The sequence below is a fragment of the Thalassophryne amazonica genome, chromosome 12 (genome assembly GCF_902500255.1).
Source record: "Thalassophryne amazonica chromosome 12, fThaAma1.1, whole genome shotgun sequence".
Classification (NCBI taxonomy): Eukaryota; Metazoa; Chordata; class Actinopteri; order Batrachoidiformes; family Batrachoididae; genus Thalassophryne; species Thalassophryne amazonica.
In genome coordinates this window covers 1,331,050-1,355,444 of record NC_047114.1, presented here as the reverse complement: position 1 = coordinate 1,355,444, position 24,395 = coordinate 1,331,050, and the positions used below count along the sequence as shown (strand labels likewise).

Sequence of the window (24,395 nt, the reverse complement as noted above, 5' to 3'; positions counted from 1 at the left end):
CTTTAAAAACTCTTTAAAAAAACTTAAAAAAAATAAGGCGGTAGCTATTCGCACGGCAGCCGTGTCTATAACTCTCATTTTGGCTATTCACACGGCAAGACTGGTGGAAAAACTTGGAACTACTTGTATAAACAAACATACTGCATTCAAGATGTCATAACTCCTTTAATATTTTTCGATTTTGATTATCTTTTTTTTTATTCGGCCGTGTCCATAACTCTCATTTCACTATTCGCATGGCAAGACTCTGGTGGCAAAAGGCCAACCCTATTCTAACGGCAGCCGCGTCCATAACTCTCATTTAATGCAGTATGTTTGTGTGACCGCGAAGGCGGTGGGATCGAACCCGGACGGCTCGCACGAAAGACCATTCCTCTACCAGGTCAGCCAAAGAGGAATTCCCCGTTAGCTAAGCTAGCGGGAACATCTTTTCAATCAGGACCCGGGACCTTCATCCCGCTACATTTGTTTATACAAGTAGTTCCAAGTTTTACCACCAGAGTCTTGCTGTGTGAATATCCACTTCCAAAAAATAAAACCTTTAACAGGTCATTTCTGCCATAATGAATTAACACATTTCCAGACATCATCTTCCAAAACAAGGGTGTTACGTGGAGAACAGTTTTCATCTGTGATGATGAATCCAGGCAACAGGTCAGATTAAAGGACTTTATTTAATCTGTGAGCGGCTTCTAAAATCTTAGCTTTCGTTACTACATTAGCTCCACGTCTTCTTCTCCATTTTTTGCAGAAGTGTCACAGTGCCACATACAGGCCTGGCATGTGTACTACAGCATTTTCACGTGGTTTCACTGGATTTGTGAGAATGGAGATATTTCTTGAATGGGACACTTTTTGAAAATGACAAAGAAAAAGATTGTATAGCAGAAGTTCAGTTTCAGTAGAGACAAGCCTTAAAAACATGGGATGAAATGAAATTAAAATAGTAAATGAGGAATTATTTTCTTAGGGGTGCTATGGCAAAACCAGGGGGAGCTCTAGTACCCCCTTGGTGCCACCCATGGTGGGTGGGGCTACAGTCCCACCCAGCTGCTTGTGGTCATCCAGAAACTAATGAGCGTGAAAATGTCCCGGAGACACGATGACGTCTGCACGCTGAACCTTGTTCATGTGTAACTCAGCACATCTGCTGACAGTGAAATAACCTGTGACCTCTTCTCCCCGACCCCTCACCCACCCCTCAGTGATGGCCTCCAGCTGCCACCAGCAGCACTGCACATAAGGCGACACGCCCACCTTTGCCCTCCTGCCCACACGTGAGAAAGACGCCACCATGTACAGCGTGGAGGACCTCCTCATCTCACATGGATACAAACTGCCCAAGAGCGGCCCGCCTTCCGCCGCAACCTACGACAAGCGCCCACCTGAGTGTCAGCGTGACCTTGTGGACAACAGGGCGGGCAGGGGCGCCCTGAACGGGTATGAGTCGGACCGGGGGCCGCCTGTCAGCGGCATCTACAGCACCAGGCAGGCGCTGGTGAAGGGCTACCCTGGCGCAGAGAGCGAGAGCGGGGAGAGGAACCTCCGGAGGTTAGAGGTCGCCAGCTGCATCCTGGGTGACGCGCAGCCTTTGGGCGATTCTCTTGCCACAGACAGCGGGTGAGTGTTTGTCTTTCTTTTCTTGCACTTTGTTCTTTTCCTCTCTTCCTTTCTCTCTCTGTGGGTTCCTTTAGTATCACGTGCAACACTGAGTCTGCACTGCGCACGCTGCCCCCCCCCCCAGCAGAGGAGCTGCAGCAGCGCCGTTGCCGCGTCTTATGGTGGCGATGTGAGAAACGACAGAAGGTGCCTTTGCAGCCGTTTTTGCACAGCGAGCAGCTCCAGCCTCCTTCAGCCCCCCCCTGTGCAGATGTGAGCTGAGGCGGCGTGCACGTAACGACTCCACTGTAAACACGAGCACACCGAATCACGCCCAGCACGTGCTCTGTGATGTAAGCATGTTGCTGGGCAAGTGTGCGCGGTGCAGCTCCCCTCAGCCACACAGCAGCGAGAAGCTGCCGAGGAGGAACCGGTGACTTTGCTGCGTGAACGAGGACGGTGGCGGACTGAGAGTGAGACGAGCAAACGGAAGAAAAACAACAACCCTCAGCCTGCTTTTTACAATCAGCTTTCATTTCATGCTTTTTGTTCATTTGTTTTTGAAGAACTGGAGCCCACTGAAACAGGCAGAAAATGACATAAATTCACATATTTAGCTTGAAAGATCTGAAGGTTCGGTTTTGAAAACTGTAACGGCACTCAGACTGGTTTCTTCTACGAAGGCTGTACAATTCAGGGTCTTTTCTTTTCTTTTCTGCCTTGGCCGTCACCACAGACTCTAAATCCTCTGTAACTCCACACAGACCCAGACGAGCCATTTGGAAGCTGAAAAACAGACTCTGGGTGTCGCTGTGTTGGCAGCATTTGCCTCCACCCGGCGAATCCATAAATGGGTAAAGAGGTGGAGCGAGGGCAAGCCACGAGACCTCAGCGACTCGGGTGGGACGAATGATGCTTGAACACGCCCTAATTTCAGAATTGCAGGATTAACAGCTAACAGGCTAACCTTGGATCTGGTGGACTGGGAGGTGGTGTTCCTCAGGGTTTTCCTTGGGTGTGGTAATTAAAAATGATGTCCGTCTTATTTCCTCAGTATTCGTGGATTAACTGGACTGAGCATCTTTGAGCTAGCCATACCTGCTAAAAGTGCTTGTGCTGTTAGCATATAATAATGCAAAAAAAAACTTTCACTCAATGTAAATGTAAATACTGAATCACAGAGTTCTTCAATTAAATGCACAACAAGCCAGATTATTACAGATATTTGTAATAAAAGGACAGACACGGTCATCCACGACAGCTAGCCGCCACAGCTGCTCTGAGATTGGCTTAGCAGTGACACACAGTACATGTCACTCAGGGTGACCACGCCCCTAATTACGCATAACTTTATATCTTAAAAAATCTAAAATTAAACAGTTATTTAAAAAATCCCCCCACTTCCTGTACACTTTTCACAGATGGGTAAACTAGCTACAGAGACCAAAACTGTTTTTCTTTTCTTTTTTTAGCAATTGGAAAAGTCCAACATGCTCACATATCACTTGGCGCTTTGATGGAGTAATAATCACTTGGCTAGCCAGGATGCATAAAGACTCAGGAGACATAAGATTTGAATCCATAATAATATACAAAATGTCAGTGGTAGGCTAACCGCAAATTATTGAAGCTAACGTTTTTGTTAGCGGATTAGCTTTTCAGATAACTTTGAAAGCCACCAACCGACCAATTAGCTTCAGATAAATTTAGTTCCCATAATTTTTAGACTGCTAACATGTTTTTGCAGGCATAGTGAATAAAGCTTCACAGTTAAAAATATTTGTGAAGCATAAAATCAAAGATTTTAGTGCCTACCTTTGTATCTGTAGCTATCTGTCTGCTACAAACATGTAGCAGACAGATAGCTATGAGAGGTACAGCTCATAGCAGGCAGACAGAATGAGGGGAAAAAGATTGTTTCTCTTCACACCATACAGACTCGTCAGCATATCACACAAGTCATGACTAACAATTTAAAAAAACTAATTCTGGACAAGTTATTAAAATTAATGTCAAATCTGTTGTTTTACAAAGTGAAAATATCAGCTGTATGTTTTAGTTTTAAAGTAATGCACTAATTTTGAAGGTTTTAGTGTTTAGACACACATGCCGCAATGCTTTATGGGTAAATTCTGTTTCCTGACATGAGTGGCTGGTTGCTCGGGAACTTACTGTGGTGACGTGGTGGGTTTTACAAATAAATTTGTATTTGTAAATATGTCATTTTTTTCCATTTGTAAAAAAAAAAAAGCAATTTGAAAACTGAAAGTTCAATTTGTTAAGTGGATTCAGCACTTTAAGCGAATATGTGGCAGCAAATGTCTTCACACTCCCATGAACACTGCCATCTACTGGCCAGTGGCTTCAATATCTGTTACATGGATGATGGAGAACCCTCAATGCCAGTTTTAAAAAAGGTTAAAATAAGTTCATATTAAAAAATAAATACAAAATCCTTAAAAGTGAGAAGCACAAACACACTAAAATTTGAGACCTGGTGTGTAAAATGTTTTTTTAATCTACAACATGTTTTAAACATTCTCAAAACCCCAATATTCTCCATCTGTGTACTTAGAAAATCCTCTATAAGGAAATTTTACTTTTCAAACAGCTAATTTTAAATGTCTGTGACATGCATCACTGAAATATGTATCTGGGCTCCTTCCTGGTTCAAGTCATTTGCCTTCAAAGCATGAAGTGGAAAAATTCTGCAGTTCCTCAAATGACCACTTGAGGCTGGCTCCAGAAGCGAGTCAATCCCCATAGAAACCCATGTTAAAATGTCAAACTCAATCACTCAGTCATCTTCAATTGCTTACTCCAATTAAAGGTCACAGGGGCTGGAGCAAAATGTCCAACTGTGCAGCAGAAATAAACATAATTTTAGTGTGGTACAAAAAAGGTTTTGGTCTCCATAAATAAGTGGTGACAACTGTATTCAGGGGAGGGGGTGAATATTTAGATAATTCACTAATTTAAGCTATTTTAATCCATACCATTATGAATAATTAGGGGCATGGTCATTTTGAGGGACATCGTGTGTGCTAGGGTCGGAGCCCGCTAACAGACGCTGCTAGCTGTTGTGGATGTGGCCGTATTTGTCCTTTCTGATGATTGTATTAAAAATATCTGTTGTAATCTGTTATCTGTTATGTCTTGCTGCGTCTTGCTTAATTGTATTAAAGGACCATGTAAGACGTCTGTGCTCCAGTATTTCTGCTGAGTAAAGTTTTAGTATTTAATCTGTATATTAGCACGATTAGCAGATATCGGTAGCTTGCTGATATTAGCGACAGATAGGGCGCCAGTTATAGTTGTAGCTGTTAATACCTGCATGCAATAAACCCGTTATAAGAACCACGACCTGACCTGCAAAAATATGTGTTAATTAATCATCATAGATCAGGTGACCTAGCCTGTAGAGACCAGTGGGCGTGTTCAGGCCCACTGGTCTCAGGTTTGTGCTGGTCTTGCCCATGTGACATCGTTTTTACCCATTTTTGACCAGAAATCAGGTGGAGTCATGAACTGCCACATTTGGGGACACCCCCCCCCCCATTTCAGCGTTATACTTCTTTTTGTTTTGAGTGTCATACCCACAGTGGGCGACGTTTGGAGGGTTTGTCTGCTGTCCTGAGTCAGCGTGCAGACGGGCTTTGGGCGCGAGCTGCAGCTCCTTTCCATTTGAAGCGACAGACACACAAACACACTGGTTCTTAGACACTTGAAATTTATTATTATTGTTATTATTTGTTTGGTTTTTTTGATGCATCACCAAAATGGGTTTTAGATGTTTTTGGCTGCTGAAAGGTGTGCTGCACTGCCTTTCAGCACGTTTCAAAATAAATAACCAGGCGGATCCTCTCGGTAACATCGGCCTCGCGGAACCTTTAAGGAACCCCAGTTTCTGCCTGGAGACGGACTTTGGGCGGCTTGTCTGGATGACCGGCTTCTCATTCAGGTCAGCACAATTTAATATGCAGATCATACTGCAGCAGCATCACAATTTCACGGTGTCTTCGAGGGACTCGAGGGCTGCTGACTCCAGCACTTCTGGCTCGTATGTGCGGCTCTTGTTGATTAAATTGTGTCGGAGAGCCTATACTGCCTGTGCCAAAAGACATGCTTTAAACCGACACCGCCGCACCACTCCGAAGATGGACCCATTATTAAATCTCCAGCGGACATTGCTGCTGCTTCCTTTAACCCCCCCACCACCACCACCACCAAAAAACCCCTGAAATAATACAAGAAAAAATATTTATGTTACTTTTCCTAATATTTGAGTTTAAGACATCTGAAATATCGCATTCAGTTTTCATTAATTTTGTTTGACTGAATTCTGATTTTGGTTGTTTTTTTTTGTGAACATCCTGGAACCCACAATTTTCCATATATCATGGTGAAAGTTTTTTTTTTTTTTTTTTTTTTTTTTTACAGAGGATTCATATCCTGATAGGAAAGAACTGGTTCAATTTTCAGGATCAGATGTCAGAGGTCAAAGTCTGGAAAAATCTTGAAAAACTGTCTTTTAACATTGAATGAACTTTCAAAAAATTCATTACTGTGTTAAAAAGACTGAATTTCCTTCATATTTGTGAGCATTATGTAGGATGGTGTCCTTTATCAACTGACAGAGTTTGATCCAGATCTGATCCTGATTGTGGATTTTCTGAACATTTAAATTTAATATTGAAAAGCCTATTTGATGTACATTTTGCATTATATTTCAATGAAAAGTGCCTCAGTCAGTCTCATATGTGACAATGAGGTGCAGACTGACGCTCAGTGAACACAGTTTGATCTATATCTGATCTGTTTTACAGATTTAGTGGATATTTGATTTTAACATTGAAAAACCCTTTTCATCTATATTTTGTATTGTATTTTAACTTTTATGAAAAGTCATTACTAATTTGTGGACTTGGAAACTAGTCTTGGCTGAGGCTTGTGCTGCACAAGCAGCAGATTAAGATGAAAAATCACACAATTCCATGTGTACATGCGATAAATGTGTGATATCTTGAAGAAAAACACGGGGTATCAAGGTGAACTTGGTACAGAAGGTCAACTCACCGCGACCTTACACAAATTTGACTTTGGGTGCGTTTCAATTTTAATTGTGGCCACCAGGGGGCAGAGTCAATAAAACACTGTACACGATGTTGTGACAGAGTTTTTGTGTCAAGGTGAAAGTTGATGTACAAGGTCACCTCAGTAAAACCATAACAAATGTGACATTGGCACATCACAGTTCTAAAGGTGGCCAGCAGGGGGCCGGGACTCAGAAACCTGCAGGATGTAACAACACAAATGTTTATTCTGAAACTCACTTCTGCAGATTATAGTTGGCTCAGATTTGACACACTGCAGCAAATTAGTGTCACAATAAACATATGTCCCCTTTTTTACATGTTACAATTTAGAATTCTATTTTGTTGTAATGCTTCAGTCATGAGTTAATCTGACAATTATTATCTTGCCAAAATGAAGTTTTACAAGATAAGTCAGTATGTTTTTTCTGTTTGTAATCATTGCATTTTTCACCTTTAACCTGCTGTGCAGCACGCAGTCTACATCGCAGACTTTTGCAACTTCACATATAGTAGCCTTAGCAAGGTACCTTTCAGAACACAAAAGAATCAAGCTCAAGGTCACAGGTCAAGGCCACAGCAAGGTCAAATTTGTAATTCAACGAAAACTTTCCTGGTCGCAATTTTTAAAATTTTGTCTCCAAATTTGTCATGAACATAGTGATAGGTCTTGCCCATAAGCCATTACCAGGGATAAGCAATTGACCTTGACCTTCAGGATTTCGCTTGAGGTCAAAGGTCACCTAAATAAGGTCAAATGTCAGATTACAGCAAAACGTGTCATGTAATACATCATATTAAAGGGCTTGATGAAGGATCCAGAATATAGCAAATGTTTTAGGTTATGATGTCATTTGATGATGTCATCACAATATAACCTGCAAAATTTAGATGTTTCTTAAGGGTGTGACAAAGCGTGTAAATCATCATTCCAGACTCTTGTAAGTTCATATGCTAGCAGTCCTATCGACATACCTTTCAGCACACAAAAGGACCAAGGTCAAAGGTCACAGGAAGGTCAAACACTAAAATCACACACACACAAAAATTTCTGCTCGCAATTTGTGCTTTTTTTGCCTCCAGATTTGGCATAAATATAGTATGTTCCCTTGCCTGTCAGTCCCTCTTCATGGTGGTCGTTCCTCATGGTAATCTCTGTTCTTCACCTGAACCAATCAAAGTCAAGCAGCGTTTAGTTATTACGCTCCTCACGTGTGGAACAAACTTCACTGAAATCAGGCCTGAAAAATATTACGTTACCGTTTCCTGAAGCTGACATAATAAAATCAGCTGCATTTATTTGTCTGTCTGTTAGCAGGATTACATCAAAACCATTGCACGGATTTTAACTTTTCCACACTGATACATATTAGGACACGGAAGACGTCAGAAATCTCTGCTTGCTCTTGTTTAATATATTACTTAAAAAAATTATTTTAATTGTTAACTATTTAGTCTTGTTGTTAATGCACTTTTATAGGTAGAATATTTTTGTTTTAGCCCGTGATTTAAGGGTGATTCTTTAACTATGGGCACTATTGGCCTTGTAAATGTAATTTCCACCACACCATTGCCTTACAATATAAAGCGCCTTGGGGCAACTGTTTGTTGTGATTTGGCGCTATATACATGTGCTCTGATGTCACTGCTTATCTCCATAGAAACTACCCAAACAATCTTTCATACAAACTGTTTAAAGGGATATTACAGTGTTGTGGTGGAAATGAATAATAATAATAATTGTGGGACAACTACATTTTGTTTAAAAAAAATCACAACAGTTGTATGACATTGAATACCCCAGTTATGTTTTGATTATTTTACTGATATTTTATTCAGAGATATTTTTAAACATTAGAAAAAAACGTTTCTTTACCATTCATTTTTATCATTGAAGATCAAAAGTCTGGGTGTGGGACAAGCACAAAACGGCAATATTTGCATATATTGATGCTGAAAAAAGGTGAAAAAGTCATCATAGACTACTAGAACAAATTTCTTAACACACTTTCATTGTAAAGATAACTATAAAAGTGTGAAATTTCCCCTTTTTTCTGTTTTCATACAATATGATCAAAGGACATAATAAGTGCCCGTAGTCTAAGAATCACCCTTAAATGCTTCAGATTCTTTTAAATAAACTTTTCATTATTTTGTTATTTTTATTTTAATGTGATTTTATTTATTTTAAATGTCTTCTCATGCCTTCGTGAAGCACTTTGGGTTCTCTTGTCTGTTAATGGTGCTAATAAAATAAAGTCAGCAAAGACAGTGGACTCAACTTTCTGATGGGCTATGAATGATTTGAAGTCCGTTCAGAATAATTTCATATCTGCTCTAAATGTTTTCAGTTTCTTTTAAACTGCAGAATATCGATCACGTGTTTCCTCGTTTGTCTCTTTACGTGACTCACGTTGAGCGTCAGCTGTCACTCATCTCTCGATGACTATACGTCCAGAAGTACCGTCAAACTGAAGGTTCTTAATGCTGGGATTTTCTGTCTCTGTGCAGGTTCTACGATGTTCCCAGTTTGACCTATTCAGAGCCGCTGAGCCATGAGGACCGGGACATTTCCTACTGGAGAAGGCGAGGTCAGGACTTCAGCATTCTCTTGGACTACGCTGACGGCAGGGAGCTGAGGGCCTCTGCTGGCGCCTGGAGGCCACAGGCCCTAATCACAGCCGAAGAACTGAGGGCAGAGAGGCAAGCGCAGCAGCTATGGGAGGACATTTCCTGGCTGCGAGATCCAGATGCAGGACCTGGTCAGCTGAGGGTGACTGGGGAGAGGAAGTGCCAAAGCCTGGGTACAGAGGAGTGGCGGCCTGCTGTGGGCCTAGGGAGGCAGCTGTCGGACGGGGATGGAGAGCGATGGGCTCAGGACCCGTATCGCCTGAGGACCCCTGAAGGATTTTTTCACCCCAGAACTAAAGCCAAATCTCAGTCTCTTCCCAGAGTTTTGTCGCCTGAGAGAAATGAAAGCAGAGAACTCATTCCTTACAGGCCAAGTTTGCCTGATAGGCAGCAGAGGTTCAACAGCACGCTCTTCTCTGGACCGTACAGTAGGTATATTTATAGTGGTGCTAGTGGCAGGGACCGGTGGGGCAGGAACGCCGGGCCAAGCAGCCATGTTGCACTTTTACCAAAGCCCAGGTTCAGCAGGCCTTTAAAGCCGCCGTCATATGAGATTCACCAGCAGACTCGGGGTAGCGCAGAGATACTTGCTATAGACCAGGGTGCCAAACAGAAAGACAGGCAAATCTATTATCCAAGAGGTGGAGATCTTAGACACGACTACTACGCACAACACGCTGCCATCTCTGGAATGGAACCCCCTGGCTACATCCCGCCCCCATCTTACCGACGAGCCCCACCTCCAAGGCCAATTTCAATCCACCGCAATGAAATGGCAAATCTGAGATGGAGGGCAGAGGCTCTGCAGATGCCCATGTCAGATCCTGGAAGGTGGCTTTCTAGACAGTCAGGAGTTTCATGGCTGGACCATTACAGGGATCGTGGTTTGTCCTATCGAAAACAAGGCTACGAGGAACAGCCGGCTCATTCTCGTCAACTACCCACCGAAGACCCGAGAGCGAGGCAAATCTCAGGAGGACCTGGCGGGAATTCTCTGACTGACTCAGACAAGATTCGCAGCATCAACAAAGAAACTCCATGCGCTAAGATTTTAGGACAATCTACAAGTGATAGTGCCTTTCCTCCCCAACAGGGGCCAGCTGTCAATACTGACAACCGTAAAGCATCTGTCAATGAAAAACCATCGGACACTGACACTAGTAACCGGCGAAACAGGGGTATCGGTAAAAAAAGTGACAGCTTAGGTCAGTTTTTTCCTTCATCTATTCTAGGTAAACCTCCACCTCCTCCGTGCAAACCGGCTGACCAGGGTGTCTCTGAAACTGTACCAGAAGTTAAAAAGGTGGAACAGCCTGATCCACCCGAGAAAGACAAAACCAAGAATTTAAAAAAGAGACTTAGCGAGACCATATTTTGTTTAGTGTCTGTGCCTGTTACTCCGCAGCTAATTGGGCCATCGCGTGATCAGAACAACAACAACGAGAAGTCGCCGGACCCCGCCGACAGCCCTAGTGAGAACAAAACCGGCCATCTAACAAACCAAAGTCTCCAAAGCACATCGTCAGCCGAGGCTGAGCTGCAGGCTCTTACCGGTAGCATAGGGAGCAGCAAAGCAAGCAGTCGAGCAAGCAGCAAAATGTTCAAGAAAATATCCTGCCGACCCCCTAAAATAAACCATTACAAGGAGCTGAAACTATCAGGATCCTGGCCTTCAAACCAGTATCGAGACCAGGAGACGCAAACTAGTCCAGAGACCCAAAAACCTGACCCTGAAAACAAGGAAGCACAACAAGACCCCGTCCCTCCTGGCCCTGAAGCCCCTCCTGACGGCAGCAGTGTCGTGGGCACTGCCTTCACTTTTCCTATACAGGGGGTGAAGAGCCTGAAACTTTCCAGTAACAGTGCTTTTTCCCTGACCACCACTTTCTCCAACCAGCTGAACAAGAGCACAGCTCAGCCGGCAGCAGCACCACCCTCAGGAAACACGGAGGAGTCCAAACCAGCAGCAAGCAGCCGAAAAGAAGCTTACGAGCAGTTTCTGCTAAAACCGACCAGCCAGCGGCCGTGGGATGCTGTCAAAGAGTTGGAGACCATCAAAAAAGAAGTCCAGGAACAACAACAGCAAAGCAGCAAGCAGCCCAGTGTTGACAAATGCATAGAGGACCTTAATGAGGCCTACAAAGACATCTTGGAGCTAGGCACGGCCAGCAATAAAGCCCCAAATGGTTCTGTTCAAATCCCTGAACGTATTAAGATCCGACTGACATCGGAACCTCTTAACAAGCCCAGCAGCCTTAGGCGCAGTGCCGTCAGTTGGTCTGTTGACCCTGAGTACAGGGAGGTTAAGAGCGCCTTCTCCAGGCCTGCAACAAAGTCGGTAACCTTCAGCAAGCAGCTCAGAGAAGAGCTCCCTGTCCCACCTCGAGAGACGGGCTTCAGAGAATACAGGGTTGTCGCACATCTTTCACGGAGACGCAGCACCGACGGGAGGACAGTGAAGCTGGACCTGCCAGATGAGCCCATCGAAACACCTCTTTGTGACTTCAGCCCAACAACAAACACTACAGCAGCCGAAGTGCCGTGGGCAGATCGGCAGCCCATGCAGGATGCTTCCACACTCACGAGTCCTCCCGACTATGAGGACATATGTCAGGCGCTGCGCCAATCTAGAGACTCAACAGATGTCAATAAAGCATCTGCAGGTAATTCCAAATCTGATCCAGAGGCTTTTCAAGATCTCGGCGTTGATTCCGAGGAAGAATGCCCGATTTGTAAACGAGAGCTTGAGAATCAGATGAGACAGGGTCCGTTACCTCCACTTCACGAGGAGAACAGCTCGGACAGCTCTGGCAATCAAAGCGGCAGTCCACCACAACGTGCTGCATTAGAAAGTCCAGCAAGGGATCCAGAAACACTGGAGCCAAATGAGTCCAGACGAGATGAGTCAGAGTCGGGTGAAGGCGCTGAAAAGGAGATGCAGCCGTCGCTGACTGAGGAAAATGTGGGAGGGGATGATAAACTGGACAGTGTTCAGGCAGAGAACTTGGACAATTTGTGTATGAATAAGCCTGCTGAGAGTGTAGAAGATAATGGAACTGCAGAGCAGAAGACATCAGGGACATTAGCCACTGATCCGCCTGCAGACTCCCACATGAAAGAGGAACAGGATGTTAGTGAAGCAGTGACTACAGGAGAGGACTTAAGAGAGAGGGAAGGAGGTGCAGGAGAAACATCTCAAGGTAGTGTAGATACAGAAGAAGCTGGACAGAGTGATGAGGGTAAAGAACAAGAAAATGCAAAGTCTGACAATGAGGAAAAGCAAGAGACAAAGCCGGCAGTTGTCCCAGAGCACAGACTCGGTCTGTGGACACAGCTGGGACGAGACCACCCAGGGTTACCGGAGTTTCCACCAGATAGACTGCCACTGTCAGTTCCTCCAAACCCAGACCGCAGGTTGTCTCTTTGCTTGGAGGGGGAGAGGAGGAGCAAGGGCCCCGCCCAGCGCATTGAGGCTCTGCAGAACAAGCTGGCCATTTCCCCAGGTCGGGTGGCAGTGGAGCGCCTGGCGTGGATGAGGGAGGTGGATGTTATGTATCGTATGAGGCGCCTCAGTATCAGGAGTTCTGACTCTGGGGAGGGAGATGCAGAGGAAGGGAGCAAAGTGGATCAAGTGGAGGAGCCCCTCCACGCTCCACAGCCCGATGATGAAAAAGACCGCGAGATCACTGATTCTCAGCCGGTCTCTGAGGAAACGACAGTGCAAGATAAGGAGGAGCTGTCACTCCCAGGTAAAATCACTACATTATCTCCATGCAGATCAGTGCGTACCAGAACGTAGACTCGGGTTTGAGTCCCACCTGTCTGCATCTTTGGACAAGAATCTTCATCTGTATTGTTCCAGTCCACCCAGCTGTAAATGGGTCCTGGCCTTGTCTGGGGATGTGATGTGTGGTGGATGGGACACCAATGAGCCTCAGGGCCTGTATGTCCATCCGGCCATTTTCTGTACCCGCTTACAAGTAAGGGTCATGGGGGGGCTGTCTGGAGCCTATCCCAGCAGTCACAGGGCATGAGGCGAGGTTCACCCTGGACAGGACACCAGTCTGTATCAGGGCCAGTATGGTAATAATGTAATTTAAAGAATCAAATATAAGCCTGAGTGAACCACACACAGACTTAACAGGTCTGGAGAAGAAAAGAAAAATTAAACTTAATAGAATGAAAAAGGTGTGTGCAGAGTGCAAAAAAAACAAAACAAAACAAACATAGTAGCAAAAAAGCCATTTTATATATATATATATATATATATATATATATATATATATATATATATATATATATATATATATATATATTATAGCTCAAACAGAGAGTGTCCAGGCTGGGACGAGTCCTTTAGGATGGTGTTGGCTCTCCTGAAACAGTCAGCACCATGAAGGTCCCCCAGTGTGGGTAGAGGGCACCCAGTGATCTCTGGAGCTCTTTCGTGTTTGCCCCTGTGCAGCTGGTAAACCACGTCCAGAGGCAGTATGTGAGGATGTTGTCCATGGCAGAGCAGGAAAAAGACACCAGACATCTCTGGTTGATGTTATTTTTCCAGAGGATTCTCAGAAAGTGGAGTCTTTGCTGTGCCTTCTTTACCAAGTGTGTGGTGTTGTTCCTGTCCTAGGTCAGTTTCTCCTCTATGTGGACTCCCAGGAAACAGAAGTCCCTGACCCTTTCCACACAGGCCCCCCCAATGATAACGGGCTGAATGTCTGTTTGGTTTCTTCTGAATTCTAACCCAATTACATTTTTTCTGTGAATCTGATTGGTTAATCGTGTGACATAATCAGGTGTATACTATCTGTGGAATGGAACTAAATATTAGACTGGTGGCCAAAGATGTAGTACTCTGCGCCCTGACCGATGTTCTGATGAGATTTGATGACTGTTGAATGTCATTCCTCTCCTCTGCGTGCAACAGCACATGCGCAGTATTGTTGGGATGTGGAACTTTCGAGACACACAATTTGTCAGAACACTGCATGCACACTCTGCTAGCTGTTAGTGCTGTTAGCTCAGAGTGAGAGAAAGTCGCGTGCCACCACCAAAATGGGTGAATTTAAGATACCATACGAAAGTAATGATGTGGATTCTGATACAGAATTACCATTTCACATTTGATGGATTTTCACATTTGATGGATTACTCCACGCCCTGACCGATGTTGGAGAGACGCTTGCTGCTTCACGGTAAGCCTCGCCGACCAAATTACCTACAGAAAAATAAACAATGCAAATGATGGAATTGGATTAGAATGGGAATAACCCCCTTGTGTCTGATGATGTGTCGGACGTTCACGCTGTTATATACGGTTGAAAATATCCGTTCTATTGGTAAAAACTATTTTCGACCACATATTTCAGCATGAATGTCCGACACATTATCAGACACAACAGGGTTATTCACTAAGTCTATGATTAGCTCCTTGGTTTTGGATGTGTTCAGGAGCAGGTTATTTTCTCTACACCGTCAGCTGTTCCGCCTCCTCCCGGTAGGCGGACTCATCTCCTCCAGTGATACAGCCGACCACCGTGGTGTCATCCGCATACTTAATGAAGGTGTTGCTAGATCTGATACTTACCTCCCTTCAAACTGATGGGCTCATGGTAAAGGATCATTTAATAAGGTTGTTCATTTTTTATTTTAATTTTTTATTTTTTTTTTAAATACATTTTCCCCCAATAACTTTTAAAATGACTGTTATCTGACTACACATTTTCCCAGTGTAATTTGATTATAGTTACAAATTTGATTTCATATAGTAATCCTGATTACATACAGTAGTGTTCAGAATAATAGTAGTGCTATGTGACTAAAAAGATTAATCCAGGTTTTGAGTATATTTCTTATTGTTACATGGGAAACAAGGTACCAGTAGATTCAGTAGATTCTCACAAATCCAACAAGACCAAGCATTCATGATATCACACTCTTAAGGCTATGAAATTGGGCTATTAGTAAAAAAAAAAGTAGAAAAGGGGGTGTTCACAATAATAGTAGCATCTGCTGTTGACGCTACAAACTCAAAACTGTTATGTTCAAACTGCTTTTTATCAATCCTGTGAATCACTAAACTAGTATTTAGTTGTATAACCACAGTTTTTCATGATTTCTTCACATTTGCGAGGCATTAATTTTGTTGGTTTGGAACCAAGATTTTGCTGGTTTACTAGTGTGCTTGGGGTCATTGTCTTGTTGAAACACCCATTTCAAGGGCATGTCCTCTTCATCATAAGGCAACATGACCTCTTCAAGTATTTTGACATATCCAAACTGATCCATGATACCTGTATGTGATATATAGGCCCAACACCATAGTAGGAGAAACATGCCCATATCATGATGCTTGCACCACCATGCTTCACTGTCTTCACTGTGAACTGTGGCTTGAATTCAGAGTTTGGAGGTCATCTCACAAACTGTCTGTGGCCCTTGGACCCGAAAAGAACAATTTTACTCTCATCAGTCCACAAAATATTCCTCCATTTCTCTTTAGGCCAGTTGATGTGTTCTTTGGCAAATTGTAACCTCTTCTGCACATGTCTTTTATTTAACAGAGGGACTTTGCGGGGGATTCTTGCAAATAAATTAGCTTCACACAGGCGTCTTCTAACTGTCACAGCACTTACAGGTAACTCCAGACTGTCTTTGATCATATAATTTTCACCTGCGTATAAGTTTTCCCCTCTCCAATCAACTTTTTAATCAAACTACGCTGTTCTTCTGAACAATGTCTTGAACGTCTCATTTTCCTCAGGCTTTCAAAGAGAAAAGCATGTTCAACAGGTGCTGGCTTCATCCTTAAATAGGGGACACCTGATTCACACCTGTTTGTTCCACAAAACTGATGAACTCACTGACTGAATGCCACACTACTATTATTGTTAACACCCCCTTTTATACTTTTTTTTTTTTTTACTAATAGCCCAATTTCATAGCCTTAAGAGTGTGCATATCATGAATGCTTGGTCTTGTTGGATTTGTGAGAATCTACTGAATCTACTGGTACCTTGTTTCCCATGTAACAATAAGAAATATACTCAAAACCTGGATTAATCTTTTTAGTCACATAGCACTACTATTATTCTGAACACTACTGTATGATGTGATTACAGTTACTAATCAGATTAAATCATCACTATAGTTACAAATTTTTTATAATCTGATTACATAATCCTGATTACATATAATCTGTTATGACCCAACACTGAGTACGTCATGTTAACTGTAGTTATGAATTTGATCAGCTACTACTTAGCACTAAGATCACTTGCAGTATGCGACCCTGTAGCATCCTGGGCCTAATGCTAACAATGTGTTGCAAATTCAGTCAAAATATTTTGAACTTTATCAGTTGCTAAAGTTGGTCTGACTCTGCCTTCCTGAAAATGGTGATATACAGAGTTCTGGGGATTCCACAGTGAAGCATCATGGGAAACTGCTGCTAAAATGACCCACGCCACTTGTGTGGATCTGACAGCTGATTTGGCACAAATTTAACACTGAATGTCCTTCCTGATGTGACCTGGGGGGTGCTAATCGTGTGGATTTAAAATTAAAGGTCATGGCTTCAAATGTAGGGATGAAAACAAAACCCCCTAAATTCATAAGAGGCTCATAGCAGCGAGCTAAAGACAGAGAATGCTAGTTGAAGCTAACTGAAGCGGTAAAGCATCACGCCAACAAAGTGCAGCATCATGGGAATTATGGGAACCATCAAAATGTGCAAATATAGTGCAAAAACTCAAATCCTAATATAATAACAGAACTCAATTTTATTTTAGAATATACATGAAAATACTTTACATAAAATACTACTTACTACTACTACAACTACTACAACCAGTGCTGGGCACAGTTCCACTAATCTGCTAACTGCTAATTAGTGAAGCTAACTTTTTTGTTAACGGACTAGCTTTTCAGTTAACTTCAAGAACTATCAGCGGAGCAATTAGTTTCCACTTAATTTAGTTTTGCTAACTTTCAGTCCGCTAACGGATTCTGCTGCCATAGTAAGTAAAGCTGAACGGTCAAAAAAATTTGTAAACCCTAAAATCACACGTTAGTTCCTGTCTGTTGTGTTTTGCAGCAGTCAGGCAGCTGGGAGGAGCTGAGCTCAACCCGACCCCAGCAGAAGGGACCTCGCTGCCTGGCTGCTACAAAGAAAAAAAAATGGGATTTTGACACAAAATACATAGAACACCACCATCTACTGGATGGGAGTGTAAATAGCATCCAACTGTCAAACGGTCGCCTTTCGGTGTGCTGTATCACACTTAAACAGAATGTTCAGCTTTACAAATGCTGTTTTTTTTTTTTTTTCACAAATTCATTTTTTAAACATATTTACAAATGTTTAAAATTTACAACTCGGGAGGAGCTCGGAGTCGAGCCGCTGCTCCTCCACGTCGAAAGGAGTCAGTTGAAGTGGCTCGGGCATCTTTTCCGGATGCCCCCTGGACGCCTCGCTGGAGAGGTGTTCCGGGCACGTCCCATTGGGAGGAGGCCGCGGGGAAGACCCAGGACACGCTGGAGGGACTACATCTCTCGGCTGGCTTGGGAACGCCTTGGGGTTCCCCCGGAGGAGCTGGGGGAGGTGTGTGTGGATCAGGAGGTCTGGGCGGCTTTGCTTGAGCTGCTGCTCCCGTGACCCCACTCCGGATAAAGCGGAAGAAAATGGATGGATATTTACAAATACAAGTTAATTTGTAATGTGTGTGTTGGATTTTTTTTACAACCAAACAACCAGTGCTGAGGAGGCCCAATTTCCCATAATGCCTTTTGGCATCTGAGTTTTAATGCTCAAACTTTCAGAATTAGTGCATTAAGCTAAAAGATATTTGTGATCTTTTTACTTTATAAAAATGACAGAGTTAACGTTAATATCAATGAACCATCCGGAATTAGTTTGCTTTTTAAACCAAACCATAAGTCAAACCTGCTTTTCTGTTTATGCCTTTGCCCACGTCTGGCTGCATGCTGTGAATGTAAATGACTCTTCCTTACAGCAGTGGGCACGGCGCGCTGACCCGTTGGTTGTGTTGAGTTTGTGGTCGCCTTTGATTCTACTCAGAAGCATCATGGTGCTTAAACTTAACACTGGCTTGTCAGTAGCTGACAGTGTACTGGAGTCAATACTACAACCCCTGGCAAAAATGATGGAATCACCGGCCTCGGAGGATGTTCATTCAGTTGTTTAATTTTGCAGAAAAAAAGCAGATCACAGACATGACACAAAACTAAAGTCATTTCAAATGGCAACTTTCTGGCTTTAAGAAACACTATAAGAAATCAAGAAAAAAAGATTGTGGCAGTCAGTAACGGTTACTTTTTTAGACCAAGCAGAGGAAAAAAATATGGACTCACTCAATTCTGAGGAAAAAATTATGGAATCATGAAATACAAAAGAACGCTCCAACACATCACTAGTATTTTGTTGCACCACCTCTGGCTTTTCTAACAGCTTGCAGTCTCTGAGGCATGGACTTAATGAGTGACAAACAGTACTCTTCATCAATCTGGCTCCAACTTTCTCTGATTGCTGTTGCCAGATCAGCTTTGCAGGTTGGAGCCTTGTCATGGACCATTTTCTTCAACTTCCACCAAAGATTTTCAGTTGGATTAAGATCCGGACTATTTGCAGGCCATGACATTGACCCTATGTGTCTTTTTGCAAGGAATGTTTTCACAGTTTTTGTTCTATGGCAAGATGCATTATCATCTTGAAAAATGATTTCATCATCCCCAAACATCCTTTCAATTGATGGGATAAGAAAAGTGTCCAAAATATCAATGTAAACTTGTGCATTTATTGATGATGTAATGACATCCATCTCCCCAGTGCCTTTACCTGACATGCAGCCCCATATCATCAATGACTGTGGAAATTTACATGTTCTCTTCAGGCAGTCATCTTTATAAATCTTATTGGAACGGCACCAAACAAAAGTTCCAGCATCATCACCTTGCCCAATGCAGATTCGAGATTCATCACTGAATATGACTTTCATCCAGTCATCCACAGTTCACAATTGCTTTTCCTTAGCCCATTGTAACCTTGTTTTTTTCTGTTTGTGTTAATGATGACTTTCGTTTAGCTTTTCTGTATGTAAATCCCATTTCCTTTAGGTGGTTTCTTACAGTTCGGTCACAGACGTTGACTCCAGTTTCCTCCCATTTGTTCCTCATTTGTTTTGTTGTACATTTTTCGATTTTTGAGACATATTGCTTTAAGTTTTCTGTCTTGACGCTTTGATGTCTTCCTTGGTCTACCAGTATGTTTGCCTTTAACAACCTTCCCATGTTGTTTGTATTTGGTCCAGAGTTTAGACACAGCTGACTGTGAACAACCAACATCTTTTGCAACATTGTGTGATGATTTACCCTCTTTTAAGAGTTTGATAATCCTCTCCTTTGTTTCAATTGACATCTCTCGTGTTGGAGCCATGATTCATGTCAGTCCACTTGGTGCAACAGCTCTCCAAGGTGTGTTCACTCCTTTTTAGATGCAGACTAACGAGCAGATCTGATTTGATGCAGGTTTTAGTTTTGGGGATGAAAATTTACAGGGTGATTCCATAATTTATTCCTCATAACTGAGTGAGTCCATATTTTTTTTTCCTCTGCTTGGTCTAAAAAAGTAACCGTTACTGACTGTTTCTTAAAGCCAGAAAGTTGCCATTTGAAATGACTTTAGTTTTGTGTCATGTCTGTGATCTGCTTTTTTTCTACAAAATTAAACAACTGAATGAACATCCTCCGAGGCCGGTGATTCCATCATTATTGCCAGGGGTTTGTAAAAGTTATTGGTTAGCTGTAGCTTCTGCTACATTTTTTTTAGCGGTTTATTGTTATAAATGTTAACTTTGCAGTTAGCGGCTTAGCGGTTATCAAAGCTAACTTTTTGTGCCCACCACTGACTACTACCATCACCAGTGTTGCTGCTGCTGTCTTATAGTTGGTTATAAACACTCCACTTTGCCAGCGATATTTTTCACATATTTTTAATTTTTTGAATGAATCTGAATGAATATTTGTCTTTTCAGTCGCAGAACCCAGTGGTCCAGGCCCAGAGGAGACAGTGTAGGAAACCCGTGTCCGTCACATCCACCTGAGGTTTGGAGTCCAACACTGTGACCTGGCTGCCTACTCGAATGCCTTCATTTCATCTCGACACTGAAATGGCCTTCTCGTCCGACAAGAGCATTGTGTGCACCCTCACCCTCGGCGCTGCGCTGACCACTACGAGTGCTGTTCCACTGCCAAACGGAGGCGCCCCTTAAACTTTGGGGATCACGTCTGCCCCAGGCCTGGACTTCCCCGCCTTCCCGTTCTGACCTCCGTCCTCTTCTAGGGTTTATACTTCTTAGTCCCCCTGTAGCTGATGCTTTTCTCATTGACAGACATTATGCAATCCCGTCTTGCATACTCCAAGTACTCGCTCTGCATACTGAATGGATCTGTTTGTTTATAGGCGGGCTGTTAAGGATACGAATGTAAGCATTTGTGTTTTACTTCATGTAGACTTAGGATGGATGTTCGGCTGCTCTTTAACTACACCAAAACTTTCTCTGTCTGATTGTCGCGGTGAGACAACAGCTGGACATCACTGTCTCTGGCTCAAGAACTGTTTTGAATTTAGCAGCAGGTCAGTCAGTCTTCTCATTTTTAATTTGTGCTCTGCCTCATTGCTTTCGTGCACACTGTAGAGCTCTTCAGTGAAGAGTGATAATACCACACGCACACACGGACAGACCGATGGTAGAACACGGCAGAGCGTCAGCTGCCTTCTTCACACAGCTGGGTCTCAGTTGGTGGCTGGTTAACCTGATCAGGCCGATGTAAAGCTCCCATTTCCAGGTAATATCAGGAAGCAATAAAGATTCCAAGTGGTGGTTGCCAACTTTGGCTACGTTCACATTATCAGCTAAAGTGGCCTGAATGTGATTGTGCTCACATTTGCGGTCTCGCCTGTGGGTGTACTGAGACTGATTCCAACCGCCTGCACCCAAAAGTATATCGTTACCGTTCTTCAGTGTTGGATCTAGCTGCAGTTATGAACCGCTTGCAGCCACCACCAGATGGCGCCATTAGAATTTTAAATGGCACAGACTGATGTGTGGGTGCCACGTGTCTCATCTGTTTATTATGAGGACAGTCAGGAGGAACCTCTCTGGATCAGGAGTCACCTGCCCCACGTTTTCCACATGTACCAGCTGATTATACAAGTCTGGTGCTTCCCAGCTCTTGATTGGCTGAGCACACCCTACTTAAATTAGCAGTGGGTGGAGCCCAGAGATTTGGAAAACATGCAGGACGGGTGATCTCCAGGAGCAGGGTTTAGTCCTACTGTCTCGATGGTGGTCACTTGAAAGTTCTAAGCTTGACTTTGATGCCTCAGTTCTGTTAAATGTTGGAGCAGAAATGTCACGAGTAAGTTTGTAAGGTCCTTTGGCTCCTTCCCTTTTTTTTGCCCCTCAATAGATCCCAGATGGATCTGCATGTTGACTTGACACAAGTTTTACCCCGGATGCCCTTCGTGACCCAGTGCCACGTGACACGCAGAATGGGCACTGTTTATGTTCTTTCAGAAATTCATTAGAAAAAGTCGCCTGTGCCCAGTAGCCGAGTCAGCGGGTGTCACACAAAGGGAACGTGGGTCCAGCTGTGGACAACTGAATGCAGAGAGCTGTGATGGTTGCCATGGTTACCAAGGACCCTGTGCTCATACATTTTTTTTTTCTTTTCTGGGCACTAGCATATTTTTTCAATCGCTGTAAATGACAATGGAGAAACAAAAAAAAAATAACACACCCAGCGTCTGTTCTTCAGGAACGACTTTTTTTTGCTTGTTTGTTTGTTTTGGTTATTAAGTGGCTGCTCAGAGTGCTTTTAATTTGAAACTCTCAGCTTTTCAGATGGGAAACAGTAGAGATGATTTTTTTTTTTACCGATTTGTCACTCAAAATCGATCACAGAAGAGACAAAAACCTCATCTGTGATAGCAAATTGGACAGAACAGACGCTTCGCTCCGACAGTGGGTGAGTACGTTTTAGTGTCATATGTTAAGGTCCTGTCACACCTTGATGATTTAGCCTGCGTATGCCGACTGTATTAAACTCTGGCGTATAAATATATAATAAATGCTAATTTATATATGATAAATATATGATAATAAATGAATGCAGCTGTCACACCTTGACAATTATTCAACGTATGTGGACAGGTCCGTTTCCACCCAGTGGTTCAGGTTGGTACTGCACGGTGTGGTACATGTCAGAAACACAGTAATTTAACATTATTTTATTTTTTATTTTCATTTTTTTATCTTGGTGGACCATTCTGATTGTGTACAGAATGCTGATAAGTCAACTGACTGTAGGAAACACTGTCGTGAATGAATGGAGTGCTGTGACTCTTTAAACTTTTAAAGCGCTGAGCGGCTGCTTCCTGATCAGCAGACCTGATCAGGTCATCACAGACCTGAATAATGAAACACTGTGATGATTTAAACTTTTAAGGCGCCTAACCAGCTGCTTCCTGATCAGGGGACCTGATCAGTTCATCACAGACCTGAATAATGAAATGCTGTGATGATTTAAACTTTTAAAGCACCAGTTGACCGCGATCAGGTGTGATCTGAATGATGTGCTGTGTGATCTGTCGGTGATCACCACAGCAATGGCGCTTTAAATTTGAAACAGCACATTAATCAGATGTGATCACCCTGATCAGTCGATCAGGTCATCTGATGATCACACCACAGCGACGGCGCTTTAAAAGTTTAAATCATCACAGCGCTTCTGTGCGTTCAGAGCGTGACACCGGCATGAGAAACTTGCTTTAAAACGCTGCATTTCAGCCATGAATTAAAGGATTTTCAAAGGTAATTTTCAAAAATCAGGAGCTTTATGTGGATTCATGTCCGTCTGTGATGTGAACTGGACTGAAGCGAACAGATCAGATTTATTTTCCGTGTGTGAATGAAACAGTCTGTCTGTATGATGATGCAGCTTTCAGCCAATCATTGGCCAGCATTAATGGACGTATTTAGACTTATGAGTAAATTACAAAAAACGTGCCAACAACAGTCCGGTCTCACAGCAAGTCGTGATTCAGCAGCATGAAATATACATTAATCTATTAGTTTGTCATATTGTCACGAAAGTGCCTCATTTTCATCACGGCAGCATGAATTCATCCCGTGATGGCAGCACAAAATTGAAAGTGCAGCGGTGGGGGGGGGGGGGGTTATGGGTAGGGTGGGGTACAGGAGCAGGGTTAGTAATAGTTAAAAAAAAAAACCCCGTCACGAAAATTTCACTCATTTTGTGACGTGAGACGGGGCTCGTCAACAATTACATAAGTTACCTGCAACGTATGTCCAGCATGTGCAGGACGTGTGAGTCACACGCTGGCATTAGTTAAAAATTTTCAGCATGTCCAAAATTTTTCAAGGAGCTCAGCTTATCAGGATGAACATCAGAGAGCTTCAGCCTGCTCTTAATGTATAAAAAACTTACCCTTAACTTACTGGATTTATGGCGGCGTTTTTTAACACGGCCGGCATATGCTGGCTAACTTGCCAAGGTGTGACAGGACCTATAGGAGCTGGTTTATTGTTGCCATAGGAACATGTCAGGAGGAGCACATTTCTTCCTTTACTGAAAATGTTGAAACCTTCACAAATCAAGTGTTTCAAATGAAGTGATTGTACACAGTGTTCTAGATATAAGAAGGCGTTCAGGTCAACTCAGCCGTTAATGTGAACACAGCCGCTGATAGAGATTAAAGATATTATTTGGGTATATAACACACAGACACACTGAGGAAAAGGTACAGAGAGCAATATGTTAGTGTGGAGAGAGCTCGGCGGTGTGGTGGAGCTGCCCGTAAGAAGCGTTTTAATGTCAACACGTGCCGTTAAAATATTACAGGGATATGGACTCGTGTCAGGGTATAAGGCCGCTTAACTTCATGATATATCTACATTCACACATCTGTACCGCAGAGAGACAACGTTTATATTTATTTTTCTTATCACCAAGTTGTTAATCAGTTTGCAT

At 43.1% G+C, this 24,395-nt stretch overlaps 1 protein-coding gene across 1 annotated transcript; it reads left to right on the top strand.

The window, feature by feature from the left end:
• The first annotated feature begins 1,294 nt into the window (after positions 1–1,294).
• Positions 1,295–14,824, top strand: LOC117522335 (junctional protein associated with coronary artery disease). Its single transcript, XM_034183729.1, has 3 exons — positions 1,295–1,620; positions 9,204–13,072; positions 14,775–14,824. The coding sequence occupies exons 1-3, from the start codon at positions 1,295–1,297 to the stop codon at positions 14,822–14,824; spliced, it is 4,245 nt and encodes a 1,414-aa protein (XP_034039620.1).
• The last annotated feature ends 9,571 nt before the right edge of the window (positions 14,825–24,395 follow it).